This window comes from Labrus mixtus, chromosome 1 (assembly GCF_963584025.1).
Source record: "Labrus mixtus chromosome 1, fLabMix1.1, whole genome shotgun sequence".
NCBI lineage: Eukaryota > Metazoa > Chordata > Actinopteri > Labriformes > Labridae > Labrus > Labrus mixtus.
The window spans coordinates 10667900-10692787 of NC_083612.1; the positions used below are offsets into that span (position 1 = coordinate 10667900).

Sequence of the window (24888 nt, forward strand, 5' to 3'; positions counted from 1 at the left end):
CCATGGCGATGCTACTTCCGGGTTGGTAAGTCATATGGTTTGTTCTCTACATGAGGTTTTAATATTTAGTAGGACACAACAAAGAGGAGGCTTTAAAGAGAGGACAAGAAGAGGTGAGAGGAAATGATGTCGTGACTGTAGATCAAACCATGTGGAAAGTCTTAATGGAGGCAGCGGACAGTGACAGGACGGAGGGAGTCGTGGGGACAAAAAAAATGAATGGATGAAGGGAGGTGCAGGAGAAAATTAAGTGCAGAGAGATAAACCACCTAACCGGACAGGGTGACCCCTTTAGCTGCAGGGAATTATGGGTAAACAGGGACGGAGACACCAGAGAAAACCAACAGAGTGTATAATACAGCAAATTAGGTTGTCACACATCACGGCTCAGACTTTACAGGGTAACACACAGGGCGGACAATGTCAAGCACGCTTGCATCAAACAGGCTGCACTGTCATGTCACAGCCTGCTTGATGCCTGTTACACACTCTGAGGTGTAATAGCTAAAAAAAAATGTAATGTTGTTCAGCTCAAACAATAATGAACAAATCCATCAGAAAGCTAAATTCAGAATGGTGAAGAAGTAAACAAATAAATGAATGCATATTAATAATCAAATACATGAGGCATATAGGAAATAAGACTCTCTTTTATTTATCCCATGCTGCAGATCTCTGCCTCCTCTGCAAAGTCACCAGCTGCTTAGTGCAGCCACATGATCCCTTACCTGCCTCCCACCACCTACACTGCCAGTTAAATATCTAAAGAGCATTCAACCAGCTGAAGCTCTGCAGGTGGAGAAGATCATCTTTGAACATTGTTGGGATTTCTCGTTCGATACGGAATACTTCTCGTAATCTCAGGTAAACACGCTCGGTTTATCATGTACGTCTTGGTTAAACTAGTGCCACCTAGTTTGTTTGTTTATGTACACTGTGCCGAATCCAAGAATTAAAAAAAGAAAAGTCATATAAACATTTCGGACAACAATCTTGCAAAACCTTTGTACGTGTTTCTGGTGCTGTGTTGTCTCTGAGAGATGCTGGAGCAATCTAGGACGTGCCTTAGTACTAGGGCCCGAATGACATGGGGCCGATACCGATGCTGACATTAGGGAGAGAAAAAATTCAGATACCGATATATCGACAGGTATCTTTTGTAGATCTATCTTCCATCTTAAGAGATATACATATATAGATATACAAACACATTTATTGGGTCGATCCCTTAAATACAGTTAAATATCAAAATAAATATAATGAAGACAAGATTTTTTACTTCATTTTTTAAGTTGAACAACATTTACTGGTGAGTATGTGTATTGGCTGAATTGATTTGGGTATGAGGTGAATTTTATTTTTCTGTTTTAGAGATGTATAGAAAATCTCTTGTACTATGTGTAATGCAATAGAGGATTACAGTTGCCCATATATATATACATATATCATATATTTACTTTCTCTTTATAAGGTGAACCACCGACTGCTCTTTGCAGATTGAACACTTCTAATTCATCCGGCTAAAGGACACCAAGGGTTTCCTGTTAAAACCTACTGCTGTAAAATCTCTCGTCTGAGGAACTATGTAAATTTTGTATTTAAATTTTAATCAGTCCTTCAGACTTATTGGAGCCCCTTTTTACAGTATTCAATCAAATGGAATGTATGTGGATCTTTAAACGCTATTAGTCAAAGTTTACATTGGTAAGCTTAAGTGACCAGTTTAGTGTAGCAAGGTTGGGACTGATTTGGTCTTAATAGTCATAATTTTCTACAAAACTGGCTCCTGAGTTTTGACTGAGCTGGATATGAGAGATGGCCTTTTGGCTGAGCTCATGAATACAGGGAATTATAATAATCCAGCTGTGAAGAGATGAAAGCAAAAATGACTTTCCAGAGGTCTGCTGCTTGTGATGGAAGAAAAAAAATCTGACTAAGGAGCACCAGAGCTCTGGAAGAGAATCTGAGTCCAGCATTAGAATGGATGCTCAACAGAAACGTCCAGACTTTGAGCCATGACTGAAAAACTACCAGTCTGATTTTCCTGAAGTTAGGAAAGTGTGTAGTATGGCCAAGGACTAATCGACAGATTTTGGATCTGCAACCGACTCCAATGCAAGTGACTATAGCTGATCAAACTCAGTACAAAGTAAAGAATGATTCAAACAGTTTTGGAAATAGATCCAGACATCCGTATATCTTATAGTGGTGCTTAAAGATAGGGTCAGCTTTTTCTTAACAAATGAAATATAGACCTCTACAAAAAATAATGCTGCTCAATCATCACTTATGAGCCTCCATACATTTGTTGTGGTGACTGTATCTGCAGAGACTCTGTCCTATGCTTCGATTTTGATGTTTTGCTTTGTTTTGGTTGACGTTTCCAGCCAGGGAGCTTTGTGTGTTTCTCATAGCTCATCATTTTGGAGTGGATACGATTCAACGTTTAGACACGATTCAAACTGGCAAATTGACTGACGTGGATGTAGTGGTAAAGAAGAGAAAGTCAGAGCGGGTAAAGCTTGTTAAAAAAACAAGGGTGAACCTTCAGTTGGCTTTACCCACGCATGTAGAGTTTGCCTGCTTTTTGTTGGACAGGCCTGTGCCAAACACTGGCGGTTAGCTTATGCTAGTGTGCAGTAGCTTGCAGTGTAGTTACAACATGTATGTACAACAGTGAGTAGGTGCTTCTGAGGGCGATCACTCAAGAAGTAGGGGCCCAGTCTGAATGATGTGTCCGGAAGCAACAATGCTACTGACTGTACCTTTAAAGAAATGCTTAAAGCAGTAGACTGGACTATTGGCCAGAGATGTTGGTAAACCATGAAACGTTAGGTCTATAGAATACAGTAAAGTAGAGAAGGTGATGACATCCAACAATGGCGCATATCAGTTGAATGAAATACCCGCCCCCAATGCCACTAAGACAGCCCAAATCGCTCAGTCATTCATGCAAACTATCCTTATTTACCCCCTGAATGGTCACCACATGGATCCATTCAGGACCTGGAATGAACCTAAAATAACCTCATCGGTAACCTCTGGGATTTTTTTCCCAGTGTGAGATGTATACACATCATCTCACTCACTCACTCACAACGTCCTCAGCGATCGATGCGTGCCTGACTCAGCAGACTAGCATGAATGTGCAGGTCAGAGATCTCTGTGGCACATCCACTGTGTCATCATGACTGAAAGTGAGACTCTACAAATCAGTCAGCGTAGTAACAACACGCTGACACAAACAACATCCTCGCTGTCACACTGCTGCCTCCTCACAGGACATTCAAAATTATCCAGCACCCTCAACAACAATCCTAATTTGGCTTTTGACCCGACTAGAGGGATTTATGTTTTAAAATCATTGATAAACAGATATCATAAAGTGTGAAATGTATTGGATCAGACACTAATGACACATCTGATAAGTAGATTATCAACCATCTTTTTATGTGTTATGTGTTCTTCGTATTTGTCAGAAGATGTGTTTTTCTTTCCACGCTTTAAATGTTTTGCCTCTTGTGGGATACATAAAGAAGTTTGAACTGAATTCAATCAAATTCATCCACCAAAAGGTTCAAGAAAATACTCAGAAGCCGTCTGGATTTCATCACACAAGTCTTTGGAAAATGGTTTGTGAGGTTGTTTCGGTAGCACATATTCTGACACTAATAGAAAATGTGCATTCTAAATGATCCTCAACACTTGATAAAGTTGGAGAAAGATGGATTTGGTTATACATCAAAACCATTGACCACATGTTTGGAGTAACGTGTGGATGACGATAAAGAATTTGATCGTAGATCAGTCGCTATACAAGAGGTCATAATCCGTCAGCTGGTTGGAAGCTAAAAAAACTCAAGAGGGCAGGAATTCAGATGCTATATGCTACTATGCTAAGCTATTTATAAATTAAACTGTACATAGCTTCAAATTGCTTAAGGGAATGGTAAAATAGTGAAATGTTTGGTGTCACATGGTGGAAATTACTTTTGACTCGTCAACCGAGCTGTCAGTTTTTTTTTAAAGTGAAATGAGACATTCAAAGGGCCAGAAGTGTCGTTCTTTTCCATCACTGTGACTACAGGGAGTGGTACTGGTGGCTTACCAATGGTGAGCCCAACGGTGCAAAATAGCACACGATTAAAAAAAGTGAATGCATTAATTTCTGACCTGAATTGCATCAGGATTCACTGGTTAACGCTGCTAGCCCTAGTAAAAAGCTAAGTGCTGAAACCACTGCAGACACAGCTTACAGTACAATGGAGTTTTTAAAGCCACTCGGTGCTGGCTCCAACCACCCGAGCAGCTCTTGAAATATAGATTATTTTTTACGAGATTCTTGTCAGATCATTTGAATTGTAATGAGCTTTAAGTCTCGAGTCAGCCTCTCAGGGGTGATTTGAATACTTCATGAGCTTTCCAGTGATTCTGAAGCCATTCTTACCATGCGTGATCTTTTTCCCACGACCTCAGTGTTATTAACAGTAAGTTTGATTTGAAATTGCACTTTGTCAAAGTATCAAGACACACTGCTTCGGGGGTATAATGGACATATGAGTCACTTCACATGGATAAAAAGTCGGTATTAAAGCTCTAAGACGGTCAAATCTGGGTATTGATTGGTTTCTCCAACTGATATATTTTTGGTTTGAAAACACTGCCATAGTTGGAGTCACAGCAATCATCTGCTGCCAAAAATTAGATTTCTGGATCCACATATACCGGCTAAATAACAGGTGGAGGATTAATTAAAAGGTTTAAAAACATGCCCTCTGAAAGGTGACTTCCCAGACGTCATGTCCACAGTTTCTGTTGTAACACGACATGAGAGCGCACCAGCACTGCAGGACGGATGTTTCCGTTTTTCTCGTTGAGGATTTGGGCTAAAGTCCTGCATTTTTCGTGCAGTGGGGGGGGTGACAGGGCATCCCGCAGGCCTGTTTGTGCCTCCTTAGCCTGCCTCTCTGCTTGTGTTAATGAAGGACAGCATGACCTCGCGCTCAGGACAGGATGGGCACGGCCAGCTCATTAGTCTTTATCTGAGTCCCCAACTATGATCCTGATACAAAAAAACAGCACTAGATTTAACTCTTTTGGTAGCACATGTGGTCAAAGTTCTTGCTGACATGTAGCATGCAAGGTCAAACATACACAAGGGGTCATTTTAGACAAATTTAGAAAGAAATAGATTATTGTGATTTGCACTAGGACCCTCAAAGCTGTTGTATTCCCTGCTTCAGAGCTTGTTTTGCATGTCCCAGTGGAAAAAGGTTGCATTGTGATGAAGCCTGATTAAAAAAAAAAAAGTAGCTTCTGGTGTCGTATGTGGAGAAAAAAATGTAAAGAAAATGCAAACAAGCAGCACATTTTGGAGCAAATTCCCCTTAGATGAAAAAACAACCAAAAAAACCCCGATGAAAACAGTATCTTGATTCCACCCAGACATTTATACTTTTTCTCTTCTTTTTTTTAACAAAAGCATTCAACCAGGACAGTCGTAGGTTTCCCTCATAACTGACTATATCTTACACTTGCCGCTTCACGCTGTGCTAAAGGCTCATAGGACTAGCATGTATGATGTGCTGTTATCATTCGATCATCTGCGACTGTGCACTTTTAGCCCGGTACTTAAACGTCACAGCAGCAGTTGCATTCCACGCTCCATGTATATCTTTATTCCCCCAACATGTAACCCCAATAATACATATGTTTATGCTCCCAATGAGAGGTTACACGACTACATGCTGTCTGTCATTCATCAGCCTCATCCTCCTGCAAGGACAGGACCAGGTCGAGGATCAGGACTGTCCCATAAGACACCCCCCCCCCACCACCTTCCTCCTACATCATCATGTGCTGTATGAAAACAAACTCTGAAAAGCACATTTATTCACAGGTTGCTTCTCCAACATCAGCATTTGCCAGGTGCTCATTTTTGCCAACATAAACCAGCAACCTGCACCACCACTCTCCCTTAAACACAAACAAACACAGCCATATGCCTCCTCCACTCAGCTTCAAGGGCATCTCAGCCCTGAGCTTAAAGATGCAAGGAGACGACATGAAAGCCAGAAACAGGCATGTTAGCAGTTACACACGCACAAGGTCACACACAGCCATGTTGCTGCAAAAAAAAAAAAAAAAAACACAGAGAGAACGAGATAAGAAAAAGAGAGATTCCCTACCATTTCTCCCACTGGTCCTCCATCCAGCCCTCTTCTCCTTCCCCTCCCGAGTCCATAATGTAAGTGAGGAGGGCATCCACAGCCGAGAGGACAGGAGAGAAGAGAAGGAAGAGGAGGAGGAGGAGGAGGAGGAAGAGAAGGAGCAGAAGGGGTTAGAAAGTGAAAGATGGGTGGGCGGGAGAGAGGGAGGAGCGGGCAGTAAGAGAGCTGGAGGAGAGGAGAGGAGGAGGAGGAGGAGGGGTGCAGCTCGTTCGGGTCGATGGGAAAAGCGTCCGTTTCAGAGCCCTGCTGCTGCTGCCGCTCATCATCCGGAGGAGAGCGAGAGGGGGGGGGAAATTATTTCAAGCAGAGGAGCTGAATCTACCACAGAGGAGTAGTGTTATATAATATGCTCCTCTCTCTACCTTCCCCCTCTCTCTCTTTCTTTGATGTCCACTCCGGGCCGGTAAGCATCAGATTTACTACACAACCGCAGAAAAGTGCTGGTGTCTGCAGAACATCTAACACCACGGTGCGCCCAAGCAGGAGGAACGTCGGCTCAACAGGACACTCCTCCCTCCATCCCTCTCTCTCTCTCTTCAAAACACCCTCATCCTCAATTATTCATGAAGCCCATTGATCATGAGAAACCGAATTTTCCCTCTGTCTTTCTTCTCTGCTCATCCCTTTAAAAAAAAACTCCTCTTCGTTACAAATTTGCTCTTATTCTCGTATGTTGTTTCTATAAGTGAGTATTTATTTTTTTTACCACGCAGTAGAGTAAGGGCTGCAGTCTAAAACTGTTGCACCTGAAGCATTTCCGCATCTTTCATGGAGCTGATGTTCCTTGCATTTCAAAGGATACACCCTCATGGTTGAATGCACTTATTGTAAATCCTTTTGGATAAAAGCACCAGTTAAAACCTGTGATACATGCACTGTAATGAAAAGCCCCCAGCAGTCAAAGGACGGGAGAGTTTCACACAAGACGACAGCTCGAAAAGATGATCTAAACCAATGATTTTAAGGTTAGAATTTAAAATATCTCTACCCAAGAAGTATCATCATTATAATTTAACAATCGGATATATATTTGCAGGAATACTCACAAAAAAACAATTCTGTTCTTAATTATTTTTTTTAACAAATTAATTGGCTAGGGATGTTCCTAGGTGACTTATTTCCTAGAAACAGACATTTGAATTCAGACTCACTAGTCTAAAGGTAAGAAAACAGTAAAAAAATAAATAATTTAAAATTGTCAGCAGCTCAGTGTAATTTGGTTTTCTGAGTGTCGCTAATGTTAGCAGTGTTAGCACTGCCAGCCTTCGGTCCTCCTTGCAGGTTAACGTCCACAGTCCTCTGCTAAATGTTGTTACCCATCACTCTGGTCGATATATCAGTGTAACCTGAACAGCCTACATACATTTTTATCTCCATTTTCTGGATCAACGATCCTGCCGATATACCGATATTGGCAGATATCTGTCCTAGATCTATGTTCATTCTGTAGAGATAGATAAAGATAAAAACATTTATTGCGTTGGTCCTGCAAATGCAGTTATCAAACACCTGACGGAAAAGATAACGAAGATAAGATGGTCACTCAACTGGAAAGTAGCTGTGTCTGTACGTGCGCTTGACACTCTGCAGTGATAATCAGAATCAGAAATACTTTATTAATAGCGGGGGGAAATCTGGGTGTAATGCATAAAGCACACTCTGCTGCTGACGACCAGAAAGAGAACTGCTAGTGTAATACAATGTTACACAAATGAAATGCTGTTTGACTGGTGAATAAATCTCGTAATAGCCGCACATAATTCCAATAAAAGGAGCCGAAAACAGTAGAAAGCCAATATCGGCCAATGCTATCGGTCGGCCGATTAGTCGGTCGTGCAGGTGACAGATGTGACAGATTACACAGCAGTTGGACCATAATTAAAGCATCATCATCTAATATCGTGCAAAAAAAGGCAAATTTTTGGCTTCTCCAAATCCAAACTCCAGGCATAAAACATTCCATTCAGGAAGGTCACTATTTTTTTTCTTTTTCACACTTTGAGCTACAAACATAAAGCCATATGGCCATACAGCACAACCTGGGCACCTGGCCAGAACCTATAGAGCTCACACACGTCAGGGGGCTTCAAACATGTCGTTCTACATGTGATGAAATGAATATAAAATAATTAGAAACATTCTTTCATTCTTTATCTGGGAAAGAAAGGGTTTGGCATATTCATTTTAGTCCTGAGAGGCAGAAACAAGAACGAGAGAGGTATCCCTGGATTGTGTCTGTGTGTGTGTGTGTGTGTGTGTGTGTGTGTGTACTTTGTTTGATCCCTGTTCAGCTCATCAGAAGAGCAAATTTAACCCTGTAACAGCCATGAGGATCCAGAAAACAAGTTGAATTCATCCCTCAAAAACGTCATTCAGCAGTTGGTCCAAAAATCATACTGATTACAAAATATTGATATCACATATTTATTTATGAAACGTAAGGCTGGAACAACCATATAGACACTTTGTCCTCACATTAAAAGTCAATGCCTTCTTATTCCTTCATTCCTTCATTCAGGGTCCCCCATCAGCTATTACAGCAGTAAAAACGTTCCCAGAGGTCCTTACAAAAGGAAACAAGACAAAAGATGAATTCACAACAGAACACAACACACAGCACCAGAAAAACAAAAATAAAAACACAAGTAAAGCAAAGTGCAAAGACGAAAGGCTGCACATTAAAAGCCTTTTCTGGGGGTGCAGGTGGCCTACTTTCCGGCAAGTCTTTCCCCGAGCTCTCTCTCTCTCTCTCTCTCTCTCTGATTTTCGACTCTATCCACGGTCCTGTCTCACAAATAAAGGCACAAACAGCCCAACAATGAATCTTAAAAGAAGCATTTTCTTGAACTGTTTGAATTGTATTCAAGTCCAAATGTAAAAAGGGAAGGGAAGAGGCTTGTGTGCACAGAGGAAAGAGGACAGAAAACACCAGAGGGGGAGAAAGAGTGAGCGAGATAAAGAGAGGGTTACTGTATAAGCAGAGGGGAGGGGCCATTAGATGGAACGTGCCGAGTCAGCAGAACTGATCGACAGCAGTAAATAATCAGCGAGGGGGGGGGGAGGTGGACGACTGCAACCAGAGCACTAACTGTCCACTGTGTCAGCTTCAGACGGGGCTGAAATTCAAATCAGCTTGATTTCAAATTCTCTTCCTTTTTTCCCCCCCCCCGTTTCTCTTTGACGAAAAAAACCACGCTTATAAGAAAACATCAAAGTCCTTAAAGGGACAGAAGCAGTGATTCAGGGAGACTGACACTTCCAAACCTGCTTAACCTCCCAAGTTTTCCTCTCACATCCTACATCCTGTGAATCCATCTGCCTGAGCACATCTTGTCTGCAGAGTCACGTCAGAGCGCGAGCTGCAGAGAAAAGATGAAAGGGGAAAGAAAGAGGGTATGCTGATGAATTAATGAGAGAGAGAGAGAGAGAGAGAGAGAGAGAGAGATCATGGACACTTCTGAGCTTTGATTTAGATTATTCAGTGATCTATAAAATACACTGTAAAAGTCTATTTTCTGAATGTAGTGCTGAATGCAGACTGTAAGTATGCACACAACAAAGTGTGACCTAACAACTGCTTTTCATGTCACAGACTCATTAAGTTTATAACCCTCTTTGTCCAACCATGTCTCCTATATAAATTACATTTTTAAAGCACTTTAGTTGTTTCTCATTCTGCCTTTAAAGTTGTATACTTACTAATAAAACATTTTTTTGGTAGATAGTGACCCTTCTGAAATCCTACAAAAAAGACCAACTGAATTTTTTTGTTTCAAATGAAAGGGATTTAAAGCAAAGTATTTGCCGCACATATTGTCGTCACACTGACTGAAAACGTGACCTCCTTAGCGAGGTTAATAATATTTACTCATTATGGTGTTTCAAAGCGTGATTGCATTTCCTTCTAACCTCTTTCAGTTCCTTTATTCACAAATCACTTATTTTTGCTGCAGCAAATCTAATGCATACAAACATATTTCTCATTGATAAGGGGGGAATTATGAGAAAGAGGACATTATGTCATTATTGTCTATTATGAAAAACACATCCAAGGGTCCAGGTCAAAGTATAAAGGCATCATAATACCACCGACAAACTAACAGCATCTATCATCGAGAGTATTATCCCGAGTTTGGGATGAGTGTTGTACTATATTTAAGCTTAGACAAACAGCTAAGTATTGAAAGCAATCGTTTGAAATGAATTTAATGGCATCGACACCTGACAAATCACAATCAAATACAGGCTCGAGCCATAGCTGTCACTTCAAATGAGATAAATATTGAACTGCATAAAACAAAAGGAGGGAAAAGTTTTGCAAGAGGATGGATCAATCCCTGGTTTTATGTTACAGTCATCTCTTTTTTTCCCCCCATAATGCACCACAGAGCAGACTACAAACACTATGTTGTTGCTCCACACTGTGCATGCTGCACTGCACACACACACACAGACACACAGACACACACACACACACAAACAGAGGGATATACAATGCTAATGTGAAGGGATCTCCTGTGACGCCCTCTCGTGCATCATATGAGCAATGCAGTGTTGGAGAATTTAAAGGTACAGTGCATCTTAATCTATTGAATTGCATACTTGGTAAACATGATGACGACAGCCTGCATCCTCTTCCTCTTCATGATCGTGTCCACTCTTGTTTGGCTATATGTCCTGACACCTTGTGTTGTTTGGTGTTTGTGATCAGTTTGAATGCTCTCTCTTCACCTCCTGCTTGTAAATGGATTTCTGATCGAACGCATTCATCAGCCAGCACATCTTGTCGGAGGTGTGAACACAAGAAACATCATTTATAGTATTTTTTTTTTTTTACTGTCTAGCTGTCAGTGTGAATTTCAAGCCAGCTGCTGTTCATTGTCCTTGCGTGTTTATGTTCAATCAGTGCTGTGTTACAGGTAAAGGGTGCAGTGCTGGAACATGACTGCTTGACTCTCACTGTGCAGAATAACATATATTCTGACATTATACATGAGCATTGTGATTCACATTATAGCCATATATCTGAGTTGAAGCAATGTGGCAGTCAGTAACATTTAGTGGCATTGTGTTAGTGCACGTTTTAAAGATTTTAAATGAGATTAAATCATTTGATTTTGTTTAAGAAATGTATCACGACAATGTAACATCTTGGATGCAAATAGTCTCTATTCTCTATGTCAACTCTCTGACAGGTTATAAAAAAAAAATGGAATGGGCAGACAGACTAAAGAAAACCGTTCACTGAATCCAAATTGGAGGATGAGTTCCTGTATCTCGGACACTGAATATCTCCACACACAGAGCTTCCGCAGACAGCAGCATAGCGACAGTCTGTTCACTGAGAGTAGGAGGCGGAGGATTGGACCGCAGTGTGCGGATCAGGGAAGGGCGCCGGAGGAAACCATGCCAACATATGGCTGCTCTGGGACTGGGCCAAAAACCAAGATTGTGGATTACCCTGCTTCCTTTCTCCGGTCTACGACCACTCCGAAAGATTAATCAAGGCTGCTATGAGTTTTAATTAGAAGAAAAGATGAGGAGTGTTTCATGATGAATCATATTAAGAGGACCTAGAAGTTAATTATTCTTTTACAACAACTTTTTTATAACTTCTTTACAACATTAAGTGGGCTGCATGGTGGTGCAGTGGTTAGCCCTGTCCCCCTCACAGCGAGGAGCTTCCTGGTTTGACTTCCCCGTCTGACAGGAGCCTCTCTGTGTGGAGTCTGCATGTTCTCCCCGTGCATGCGTGCGTTCTCTCCGGGTACTCCAGCTTCCTCCCACAGTCCAAAGACACGCTCCTTAGGTTAATTGGTGACTCTAAAGCTGCCCGTAGGTGTGAACGTAAGTGTGGCTGGTTGTCTGTCTCTATATGTCAGCCCTGTGATTGACTGGAGAACAGTCCAGGGTGTAACTCCACCTCTCGCCCAATCTCGCTGGGATCGGCTCCAGCCCCCTGTGACCCCATACGGGTAAAAGCGATAGATAATGGAAGGATTGATGGACAAGATCAAGTCTGATTCACTTGCCCTAGCCTGTTTGTAAGGATTGCTTTTTTTTATTTTTTATTTCTGCAATTAAAATGTCCATTTCTTTTGAATCACATACACCTCCGCTCGTTTTTCCCCTCTGCGGCTTGATTTTAGTGCCAGGTAACTCCGAGGCCAGTGATTTATTTTGTGTTTGTATTTTATGTGACGGATAAATCAAACTCTGCTGGAGCAACTTTGAAGCCACTGTGATGAAAAGGAAAAAGAAAGATGGTTGTGGATTGCAGCTCAGTTAATGAGACGGTGACACACTGAGCCTGAGTGTGTGTGTGTGTGTGTGTGTGTGTGTGTGTGTGTGTGTGTGTGTGTGTGTGTGTGTGTGTGTGTGTTGCTGTCTCACTGGGGAATATTGAGGACAGGCCTTCATCCACCCAGTAATGCAAGAGAAAAATCACAGCTTCTCCCCATGCAGCATTGTAAGGCTCTCTGGGTCTTTACGTGTGTGTGTGTGTGTGTGTGTGTGTGTGTGTGTGTGTGTGTGTGAAAGTGAGTATGACAGCATATGTGCAGCATGCAGCTAATCCCCTCTCACACTGCTCACTGCTTTATTATGTTGAGCTGTTCTGCAGGTTGATTAGCTCGGACTTAAAACCTTCACCTGACAGAGCCCGGGCTTAACTGTTGCTCTGAAGCACTTTCATTATTTACCACCCTTTCAATTAAGCCTATATTTATGCAGCTCATTATTAATTGATTCTATGTAATACAATTCCTATTGACTTGCCCGAGCACAAAGTGACTCGTAAATGAACAATTTCAGTCCAAAGTGCACTCTAGTAAGAAAGGAGAGAAAGTGAATCTAAACTGATGTGAAACTAAGAAAACGATTTTCAGTTATAGCCTAATGATTCAGAGCTTTGGGATTAACAAAGCAAAGGAAAAAAATAAATAAATAAAAGGCACATCTAAACAAAACCTATAGGCCTAGGTATGAGTCCTGCCCACACATCTCAGTGTTTAAAAAAAAAATCCTATTCAAATTATGGAGATCAATAGGCTGTGAGATTAGAGATGATATAATTAACGTGTGCCATAACTGATTGAGTCACTTGCTGCACTAGAAATATATCACGACAGTTAAAGTGTATTTTCCTGACAAGTCTAGAGGATATTGGAGGAAAACAATCCTTAAAGACCATCGTAAAGCTGGACACAAGGCCAACACAAACTCATTCACCGTCGCAGAAACTCGTAAAGCAGCCGCACAGTTGTTTACGGGAGATGTTTTGGTTGGAGCAGGTTACCAAAAAAGTGTGTCACATTAAAAATGTATGGTTCTAGTGGATGAAGGGAGAGACACAGCACGGCTCAGTCCCCCAACCCCTCCGGGAAGCAGACACGCCCAAACACAAAACATGCCACTCAACAACACATTGCGACTTTAAACCGCAAAGCTGAGCGGAGCCATACGCAGCTGCAGGCGGCTCCGGGCAGCCAGCATCACACGCTCTCAGCCCCGCAGAGCTCCCGCTGCCTCTCCGCTCACTCACAGCCTGCGGGGGTCGGCATGCTCAGGCTCCCCCCCTCCCCTCCACTCTACAAGCTCCCCCTGCTCGGGTTCTTACCTGAAGCTTGCCGGGGACTTCACCCGGATGTTTCGGCCAGGCGGCGGGCTGGTTTTCCTCTTCTCTCGGTCCGCCATGCCGCCCCGTTAGCAGTCCTCCATTGGCTCCGCCGTGCGGCCGCCCAGCAGAGACACCTGAAGAGGTCCGCCGATGCTGCGATAGGGTGCTGCCTTTGAGGACAGTGGGAAACATGGGAACTCAGCTGAGCTGCGCAACAGCGGTTAAACATATGTCTATTTAATTATTAGGACATTAACCTACAGCACAGATTTTTTTTTAAATAAAAACAAATTATATTAGGACTAAAGGGGCTTAAAATTGAGCAGCAGGTTAATTCATTCTTAAAGGGCCAGACGCTATTTTTGTTGACTGTAGCCTGCATAGGTATTGAATAGGCCTGCTGAAGAATCAGCCAAAATACAGTCAAAATTATTTGAGATGGCTCTTTCTCATCTAAATAATTTCATGGCAACCACAATCTGGAATAGCTCATAATATCACCTGAGGGCCTCCTTTTTTTTGAAAGATAAGGCATATAACGTGGCATTTTCTTTAAGTGTTAATAAAAATAATTATTCATTGAATCAATTCAAAAATAATAATTGCCCCTTTTCTTTTTGGACAACAATCAGTCTTCCTTATCACCACTGGACTTCTGGACTTTAATGTGTCTCCCTTCTTTAAAAAAAATATCTCTAGGTTACTTTATTTGAAATTACATAAACACTTGTTCCAACACAAGAACTGAGTTCGACTCTGAGATGTGCTCACAACTCTAATGGACTTGTTTGTGGCACCTGCACGTGAATTCAACGATTACTAAGGTGATGATAAAAATGCTATCACAAGACAGTTGTGTAAAAAATGACTTAAGTTGTGAGACGTTTCTTGCTTGGGCCTTCTTCTTACATCGTGCCCTATTGTTTAAAGTGAGAAGGCTGACTCAGAGGGCAGAACAAACACTCAGCTGTGGGAGTGTCACCCATCTGGGGGAGGGGTTACTTCCCTTTGTGACGTAATGAAGGGAAGATCTCCAAACAGCCATTTTAAATACATTTTCTGAAAAGTTGAGCAGGAAAAAAATGGAAAGGACTGACTTTTTCATAATTGGTGGGTTTGTAGACGGACACGAGACACACATATAAGTGTTTGATAAATATAGTAAAGTGTATTTCGCACAATATGTCACCTTTAACATTAGCAAGAGCAACGACAATATTGATGATGTTAATTATCGCAGTTGAAGTCTAGCAGCTTTAAGATTCACATGACTATTTATGATTATCATAATAGACATAAGATTGATATTTACTTTTTATTTATTTTTAATTGATGGTATGATCAAATTTTGAACAAACCATTTTCAACAAGACATCAACAACATAAAAAGTAAACCATCCGCCAACATGGGAAACATTCAGTGTGAGTAATGAGAAGTTGGACTTCACAAGGAGACCATGAAGGCAGCAGGCAATCCCACAGAGAGCAGAGCGCGATAATGAAAATAAAGAGATGAGAAATACAGAGGAGGATACAAGTGGCAGAACACTGGTTATCAGAAGTCAGTATCATGAGTTTAGTATCTGATCTTATTTATTTAATAAAACTGAATAGCTGGTCTGCAGGTGACAGGTGCAGTTTAAAATGCAGGTTAAGTACAGACAGTCATTTTATAATCCCCAGAGAAAACCAGCTATAGTGATACAATAGCTGTCAGATTAAAACAAATATTACAAAAAATAATAGCATTCCCTTTAGAGACAGAATACTTCTGTTTCTGAATGAGAATTTAGAGCAGAGTTGTAATGACAGTAAGAATCCAGCAGAGGGCGACACTGTATACAGAAAAACAACCTCATGTTTTACTGCCATAGAGGAAGTTTGAGTGATGACATGACAGTGTAGCAGGAAAAGACAAAAACACACAAATCATTCTTCCTTCTGTCTTTATGTGGAGCTCCTAAACTTTACATTTACTATTCTTTCTTATTCTTATCTTCCCTTTTCTGCTTTGTTTTTGTATTTCATCCCACATGCCTGTTTTATCCTCATATTTCCCTTCATAACCCCAGGAATTAATCCAACAAATGCTTCGTTGACATATTTTGTATTTGTTAATCTCACATCGTCTGTTAATTCACACTGCAAGCGAATTTAATACACTGGGTAAACTTAAAAATCAGATTATCAGCTTCAAATTCAGCTTCACTTCTTACGTTTCTATCGCCCCCTTCAGGCCATGCCGGAAAATGTTTTTGCAGTAAAATCTATACATTTTTACATTACATTTACATCTTCTTTAATCAATCAACTTTTATTTGTATAGCGTCAACTCATAACAAGTGTTATCTCGAGACACTTTACAAGAAGCAGGTAAAATACCTTACTCATTGTCTGTTAACATTACAAAAGAGCAGGTAAAAAGACCTTACTCATTGTTGTTACAAAAAGCAGGTAAAAGACCTTACTTATTGCTATGTTACAAAGATCAGGCCTATCCATCATGAGCACTTTAGCAAAGCAGCAAAAGTTACAGTGGTAAGAAAAAACTGCCTTATTAAAAGGCAGAAATCTTCGGCCGGATCCCCGGCTCATGACGAAACAGTCTTCACAGGCCTAGACTCTTATCCCAAAATGTACTGTGACTGATCCTAAATGGTAGCCTGTCATAATAATCAATAACTGTGATATTTTGTACAGGACTTGAAGACAATAGAACGTAATAGGTTGGATTTGTTGTGCGATTCTGATGATAAAGAGAGATGTCGTGTTTTCTTGACATTTCTTATCGCAACACATTTTGTATGATCCTTAAAGATGAACTGTTCATTTAAAGAGACATGTATTTATCTTTTGGGAAAAGCAGTTCTGTTCTTCTTGTATGTCCTCCTTTACACACCAATTTCTCCTCCTTCACCCTAAAAAAAAGACACAAAGAAAACAACAACAACTAAGTATAACTACTGTACAGGTGTTGAACAAAATGATCATTGCTGCAAAGTTTTTTGCACATGCTGTTTAACTCGACACAACACAACACAGTTAAAGTTAAAGTGCTGAACAGCTCAGATAGAAAAAAAACATGTAAAAAAGTAGGAACAACAACAATAAGAAAGAACAGGTAACTATTTTGTACCGTGAAACACAAAAACTTACAGAGCAATGGATCCCTTAGCTTGAAGGGTTATATGTTTTAAGGTGAGTCTTAAAAATTCCAATAGTGGATGAGAGGCAGATGTTGGGAGGAAGAGAGTTTCACAATTTTGGTCAAGCAATAAAAAAAAGTCTGATCCCCATCCCTTGTCCTGGATCTAGACATGGACAGAAGGATTTAGTCAGATGACCTTAGTTTATTTATGTTCTAGGTCTCTTAAGGGATTTTTCTTTCCCAAGCCGTCTGACATTTTCTGGAGAATTTCAGGAGGTCTGCCCCTGAAATCCTCCTGGATCTGGTTGTTCACACTCACACCACGTACAGCAGGAGACTATCCCGGTCGGACGGGAGGAGGGGCTGAGGTAGTCTCCTGAGGAAGGACTTGACGTAAAAAGAACGATGCTGAAGAGTTGGGCAAAGCAACAGAGCCCGCTATACGACTCTATAATGACAATATATGCCTTTGCATCAATGCTGTGTGTATTTCTACAGGAATTAGAATATCAACAAAGGGTCAGAGATTTTCTGGACATTCTGGCGAACAGAAAATGTAATGCAGCGGTTTACTTATGTGCACAAAGATCGTTCCGGTCGCAAAAATATTAGGGGTCTGGCAGGAGAAACTCTACATGAATTCAGAATGAAAAATCGGGGCTGTTTGCGTTCACACATGCAGCTCCTCCTAAAAAAAAAAATCAGGAGTTTTTCGGGAGTTCTGTGCAAGTTTGAAAGCACTGCTACAGAAAAGAACACAGACAGATATGACACTGTGACGGGGGTTATCCTAATGAAACCGTTAAAACACTCACAGGTTGTAGAAGTCAGTGTTGTTGAGCTCCTGCCAGTCCCTCCAGGTGAAGTAATGCGGACAGCCTCTCTCTGGACAGGGTGTGTGTATCTGCTGAGTCAGGCCTGGCCACTGCCTGGACAGCAAAAACAGCTTGGAAATCACGGCCAAGATCAGATCCCACAACTGCCGAAACTCTGAGGAGGGGAAAACAGCCGTTTGTCCTGCAGCTGAGCGGAGTATTCGCTCTTATTCTGAAAGAGTGATTACAAATCATTACCCTCGTCTTTCTCAGGTCTCCTGCAGCGTATCTCTATGAAGGGATCTTCATCTCTCTTCTTCTGTCTCACCAGACACAGTCTGTTTCCACAGCAGAGGAGACACTGCTCCCTTCCCACCCAGTGAGTCTGGTACAAGGAGCACGTCTTGACGATCACTCTGATGGTTACACACAGTAGATAGACAATATAGGGATGTTTATGAGTGCTAAAAGTTAAGAAATGCACATTTTTTTAAGAACTTTTCATTAGAATATTTATACACAGAAGTATGCTACCTGTGAAAGAAGCCGTGTGGAATCTCAGGTAAGAAGTACACATGAACACTGAGGTCATCCTGTCTGTTCTCACCCCAATTTTGGCACACTATGAGCTCATCCTGCAGGTAGATGGGGAACAGACAGGCTCCATTTGGATCCCTCTTGGCCTCACTAGCTGACTTCCACTGTTTCTCACCAGGGGTGAACACTGGTGCTTGTGGGTTCAGGCCTCCTCCAACAAGTGTGGGGAGGCAGACCTCAAAATGCTGCAGCAGGGTGAGAATAACGCCTTCCTCTCTTTTGGTTCCCACCACCTCTTCAACCAAGTCGTCGTCATCCTCGATCAGTTTCTCTATCGCTCTGCGGACCAAGATGCGCATGGCTGCGTTGTGCAGGGTGCCTCTGCACCTCAGGTCGTCCACCCAGGTGAACTTCTCTTTAACCAGAGCACCTTCCTGCATGAGAAGGTCTCTGGAGACTCCCTCCAGCTGCTGCACCAGGTCGTGTCTCACAATGGTCTGCAAGAAGGAGGAGAAAGAGTAGAAAAGAGTGGAAATTAATTATTTACATATAGGATGAATCTTAAAGAGTTCATCTGCTTTTATGATAGCTGACAGTGCAGTCCCTTTTCTTGCCAACCTCTTTGACATATTAATATCCCTCGCAGGCTCCCCATCCTTCCGAAAAAGGAAAACAATGTTAATTGAAATACACAGCCAAACAGGAAGTTCCAGTATTCTCAACAGTAGTAAATGTGAACTCAGCCATTTGGGCTAAAATATGTATAGCCTGTATCACTGAGAGGTGCATTTGAAAAATGAAGGAAGGAGCAGCCTGCGGGGGAAAACGGCTTATGTGGGATCTGTTACAGGAGTTGTATTTTTTCTCTTAGGTAAATTTTAACACTGCTCACCTTGAACATGGAGATGAGGAATGAGGGCTGGATAAACACTCTGTCGCTGAGCACACTGATGTCTTCGTACCAGATGATCACTCCAATCCGATGCAGATATCGCAGGAGGGATCGCAGGATGCAGTCGAGGCTCTCACTGCTTAATTTAACATGGTTTAGAATCAAATCACTCAGTTCTTCAAGTTGTATAATACCTAGTGTGGAAAAATAGAAATTAACGTAAGGTTTTTTTTTTCTTCTTCTTTAAACTACTGTATATTGTATTTTTTCCTCTGAGTCAGAAACTAGCTTACCATGCTGGGGGATTTCCTGCAGAGCAACAAGAGTATGAATGGCCTGCGACACTGTTTCATAACTTTTTGGTAAAATGCACCCAGAACAAAGAAACACACTCTCTGACTGAATGCACGTCAAAACATGACTCCTGAGCTTTCCAATATCCTCCATCTTTGTGCAGTCGATGGTTATAAGATCCAGAACCTAAAGTGGAGATAAAGCCATGAAAGTCTGTATATGCAAGGAAAGAAAATGTTAGCATTTTAAGAGTAGCACCTTTCTTTAGGGCTTTTCCAGAGTTGTTTTAAAAAGTAACTGCTATGATGAAGGGCGTACTTTTGAAAAGGGATATTGATCAAATAGGAATAAAAGTAAGTAGTAAGTTTTCTCTGGGTACTCTGGCTTCCTCCAACAGTCCAAAGACATGCTCGTTATGTGAAATGGTGGCTCTAAAATTGCCAGTGTGCCTGGTTGTCTGTCTCTTTATGTCAGCCCTGTGATTGACTGGATGATCTCGCCCAATGACAGGTGGGATAAGCTCCAGCCCTCCGCGACCCTGAACGGGAAAAGCGGTATAGATAATGGATGGATGGATAGATCTGGCTTCTCATTTGGCGACCTGTTCAAGCAAGCATATTAACTAAACTTAAAATATTTTGAATGGTGTGAAAGTTAAAAAAAAAACATTAAGTACCTTCAAATTGTATTCCAAGAGGCAATCCAGCTCATCAAGCTGGTCTGTGAAGAGAGAGGGGTTTGCGTTTTCTTCCAGATTTCTCTTCTGTTGTTTTAAAACTGTCCTCCTGTTTGCCAACCTGCTGTTCACCTTCTCCTCAATGTCTGTCTTCTTCTCCATCACCTCCTCCTGGTCTGTGCACTGGTCACAGTGTGTCCCCACCAGCAGGACCACCGAGTCTGGCACACGCAACTGTATGTTGTTTATCCAAAACCAAAGTTGGTCGTTGAAGGACTGCGGGTCTACAATGCTGTAGCTGATGAAAGACAACAAAAATCAAATAAAAGGCTCATTTCAGAATCTGTGCAGAAGTGAATAAGTAGGCTAAACTATTCACAATAGTGTTTGTTGTTTAGTACTTCCACATAAAAGGACTTACAATCCAAAAAAATAAAAGTAATACAGGACTTAGAGGCTATCTGCTTGTGACATTGTAAGAGGCTACAGCCATGCTGGTGACTATGCAAGACTACTTAGTCAGGGTTTTTCCTCCATCAAAATTTTTTTAACGCCCCTAAGTCTCGTCAAAGTCTGATGGGTGTTTTCATGGAGAACACAGTTATCTAAGTACAGCACCATGCTAGTGTGTTATTTCAAACTGCCTGTACAGCTGTACATTCATATGGTGGCAGCACTAATCAATCTGCAAGATTTATTTTTGTGTGCTATGCTGCAGTACAGACATGACCTACAAAAACATCCAGCTACCAATGAAATTGTCCCTTTGATGATTTTGTCCTAAATTCATAAACGTTTAGAAAAACAGAAAGTTCATAATTACACTGTCAGGATCAACAAGTCATGGAATCACCTTGACATATTAAAAATGGTTTTCGAGTCGATGGGGTTGGTTTTAATAGTCAATAGCAAAGTCACAATTAGCTACAGCTCAGCTTTAGTCCTAGCTTGCATATTAAAAATGTATTTATTAAAAGTACCCTTTCCCTAACCTAACCCTAACAAGTTCATGTCATGGCTCGATTTCAGGTCAAATGTATATATCTAAAGATTGAGAAGTGACCTGATATTGTAGCTTACCTGGCTAAATCAACAGTGAGGATGACAAGGGCTCGTGGTGTGATGAAGACATGATGAGTCAGGTAGTACTCTTCCTGCCCAGCAAAGTCCCAGAAAAGGAAGCGGATTCCCTCAGCGTCGAGTTGACTGATTTCTATTCCTTCAGTCCGGTCCTCCACTGCTATGGCCACAGGCTTGCCCTCCCTCAGGCTGCGGCAAAGTGTGGACTTCCCTGCCATAGAGCAGCCCAGGAACATGGTCTTGACTGTCCAGGCACTGCGTGTGTTAGGGTTTTCATCCATATGTTGGAAGTAGCTCTGGATGTCCATGACCCCTCCAGCGCAGACTTCCTCTGGTGGGCACCTCAGTGGGTTTCCCAAGGCTTTGCACACGGTCAGCTCACAGGTACCATTGTGAAAGAGCTGGGACGGGAGCTCGGTCAGTTCGTTCTTCTCAACAAAAAGCTCCTTCAATTTTGGGAGACCAACGAGCGGTTGGATGTCTTTCAGGCAATTCTTGGAAAGATCCAAGTAAGTGATACAGGTGCCTTGGTTTATGTCTGAAGGAAGCTTGGCAAGGCGATTGGTGCTGAGTTTGAGGAACTTCAACCTCCTGAGATTTGGAAAGATTCCCTCTGGGATGTATCTGATGTTGTTCTGGTTCAAGTAGAGTCCCTCAAGTTTCTGCAGGTTGATCATTTCATGAGGAAACTCAATTATCTTGTTCCTTGAAAGATTCAGCTCAATGAGGAAGGGGAATCTGGAGATGCCGGTGACCCGTTTCAGTTTGTTCCTCTGCAAATCCATACTTCTAGTATGTACTGGAACATCCTGAGGAAGGAACTTGCGCTTCTGTCCTGACAGGTCACAAAACTCCCAACTGGTTGTTTTGTCTTAGTAAAAAGAATTACAGTATATTTGAGATATGGGCACTGTTTCAATTAGCAGGTTTACAATAGTTCACTCTTAATGAGTCATTTGAACTGAAGGTTTTAAAGAGCCCATATTATGCCCTTTTTGGGGTTCGTATATTTAATCTATGTACCTACTTTTGTACGTTCACAATAGCTAAAGTCCGAAAAAAGTGTCTGTTTTCATGTACTGCTCCTCCTTGCTCCCTCTACGCTCTGAGTCCGTCAGCTACGCTCTGCTGAGCCCCCACTGTTAGACCCCACGTGGGCCAAGTCTGCTCTGATTGGTCTGCCGATCCGCTCTGTTGTTATTGGTCAGTTGCTCAGCACGTTTCTCGGAAATTTCAACATGAACTGCAGGGTTTGCCACAACGAGCCAATGGGCTTAGATCAGTGATCTCACACTGACAATGACGTCGGACTGACACATTTTTATCGAGGGGGGCTAGAACCGAGCGTTACATGCGGCTAATGCTACAGCTAACGCGGACTTTGAATTTTTGCACATAGATGTGCCTAAACATGCACAGGACACTTGGAAAACACACTATAAGGCATATAAAACCAGAAAAAGCATAATATGGGACCTTTAAAAGCCAAGCTGTCACAAAACTCAGTTAACCCTTTTTCTAAAAACAAACCACTGTGTAAACTACAGAGATAATCGTCCATTCGGTCCAGGTTTCTGATCACTGTCTGTTATCTGCAGCAGGGCAGACTGAGGGAAGAACGGTTTAAGCAGCTGTACTGTATAAGGGACATTGAGAATCTGCTAGCATTCAGTATGAAAATAAATGTTAAGTATTTAAAGTTACGGTAACAGCTAATATTTTGATTCTCTTTCTCATCTAAGAATTATTTTCATTTTTGAATCAAGAATTGGCCAACACCTGGCTTTTGACCTGGATTACATGTAAACTGGTTAGACTGTAGCTCTAGGCTTTGTACATTCCAGGACTACACCTCCACTGAGTTTGTAACTGACATGCACTTTCTAAAAATGTCTCTAAATCAAGGCCAGCTACAGAGATATGATATTGGGGTTGGGAGACTTGCGATTGGGAAGCATAGTCTCATATCTTGACGTGGCAGTATCACTTAAATACATTGGTCTACTTCTGTGGTGGTGAAAATGACAAATCAAATGTTACTGTAACTCAAAGTCATTGTTGTGGATACCTACAGTACGACTAATGTTACCCATTACAACAAGCAAAGTGTGGCTTAAATGCAGACAATGCTGTTAGCCATGGGTTATATAACACTGAATGGTGTCACACATCTGTTTTTATGGCTTTGTTATTTGTGGTTTATGTTTCCTCAAAGGTCAGCACTCTAATGTGCTTAGTTCAACTAATGTTGAACTCTTGACTTCTATGATGCATATGTGCCTCCGCCAGTTCACGCATAAAAAATATTCATTTGAAGTTTACATATTTGGGATGTTTTTTTTAGGGCTGGGAAAGTTAACGCGTTATTTTCGCGTTAACTAATTAATTAATTATCGCCGACAATTATTTTAACTCGCAGTAACGCAGTTTTTAGACAATGATCAGAAACCTGGAGGTTGTTATAAGTCATTACTATTTAGGATACTCTTGTTCTTGTAAAACCCTAATAATCCACAATTGGATAAAAGACAGAGCAAGATATACATGACACTTAAAACTGAACTGCAGCAGTCCGGTTGTGTCTGGTGATGCAATCACTTAGGTAAAAATAAGAAAAAAACTGAACTGAGGGGAAAAGGGGATTCAGCATTTAAACATGATTAATCTTTGACGCTGTTGTATTCAACCTCAACCCTTAAAAGTGAGGAGCACAGATTGCGATTATACAGAATCAAATGTTCTCTCACTAACTTTAACCACCTACATAGTAGTTGTTTTGTTTTTGAGTCTAGTCCACCTGCTTCTTGTAAAGCTCCCGGGCTATTGTTTAAATGAAATTGAAATCATGTTTTACAAGACATGAGGCATCACTGGAAGTTCCTTAGTGAGTATAGATATTGTGAAAGCATTATGCCCTCATGTAGAAATCACAGTATCTTTTACTGTCCCTAAAAACAGAGAAGCCAACACCACCAACTTTAATCGCAAACTTCTATCAATAATCCAAATAGATAGTAAGTTGCTTACCGTTTACTGGGAGCATTTTCCAACCTTCAGATATTTAGTGTGCTGAACAAAAAGGTGTCTGCCTGATTATTGGCTCATAGTGTAAAACACCAGTGGATAGCAGAAGTAAAATGCAGAACTTCTCATAACTTCCCAAAAGTAAAAACCCACAGCTTTCTGTCGATACATTTACAGAATAGGTGGTAGTTTCAATTTGTAAGATTTTTATAGAGTAGCGACTTTTAAAGCAAAAAAACCCTCCAAAAAAACCCCTTAATGTGGTCCTAATACTCCTTAGTATCCTCCCACTCGCTCAAGGTGAATCACTAGTATTTTCTGCTGCTTTCAGACTTCAGCTCACCTCAGGGAACTTGCAGAAACATGTCCGGGTAAAGTCAGAGGTAAAAATATGGCTGTTTACATTCCGGGTTGCGATTTGCCAGGGGGAGGGGGATTTCCCCCCCTCTGGTCCAAGGGGCAACCTCCAGGGTGCGTTCGAATTGTCCCTCCTATCTCCTTTCACTATCCACTTTACCTTAACCCCAGAAGCATTTAAGTGGTGGCCATGATAAGAGCCGTTCGAATTCTCTAA

The 24888-nt window shown here is 41.5% G+C and overlaps 2 protein-coding genes across 3 annotated transcripts in view; both read right to left on the reverse strand.

Moving 5' to 3' along the window:
* mapk8ip1b (mitogen-activated protein kinase 8 interacting protein 1b) overlaps positions 1–14005 on the reverse strand; it is a 51956-nt gene extending 37951 nt beyond the window's left edge. Inside the window, exon 1 of one of the 2 annotated variants that reach the window (XM_061061820.1) lies at positions 13849–14005. In XM_061061820.1, coding sequence (XP_060917803.1) covers positions 13849–13925 — 77 coding nt within the window. In that variant the 5' untranslated portion in view covers positions 13926–14005. Of the gene's footprint in view, positions 1–6188; positions 6696–13848 lie in introns of those variants that run through there. The other variant, XM_061061910.1, reaches the window with a different exon arrangement.
* A 1144-nt stretch (positions 14006–15149) lies between these two features.
* Positions 15150–24586, reverse strand: si:ch211-210p4.6 (malignant fibrous histiocytoma-amplified sequence 1). The gene is made up of 9 exons (XM_061062114.1): positions 24318–24586; positions 21291–22161; positions 20211–20508; positions 19534–19720; positions 19241–19434; positions 18346–18845; positions 18070–18227; positions 17812–17986; positions 15150–16766 (listed from the first exon to the last, which is right to left on the reverse strand). The coding sequence occupies exons 1-9, from the start codon at positions 24331–24333 to the stop codon at positions 16679–16681; spliced, it is 2487 nt and encodes an 828-aa protein (XP_060918097.1). The 5' UTR covers positions 24334–24586; the 3' UTR covers positions 15150–16678.
* Positions 24587–24888: the final 302 nt, after the last annotated feature.

Bases quoted from the DNA above. Each gene is read 5' to 3' on its own strand.
- si:ch211-210p4.6 (XM_061062114.1), bottom strand. The intron at 18,846-19,240 runs GTGAGCAGTGTT...TCCTTCTTGCAG, and splicing joins TCCTCATCTCCATGTTCAAG to ACCATTGTGAGACACGACCT. The intron at 17,987-18,069 runs GTAATGATTTGT...TCCCCTCCTCAG, and splicing joins GAGACCTGAGAAAGACGAGG to AGTTTCGGCAGTTGTGGGAT.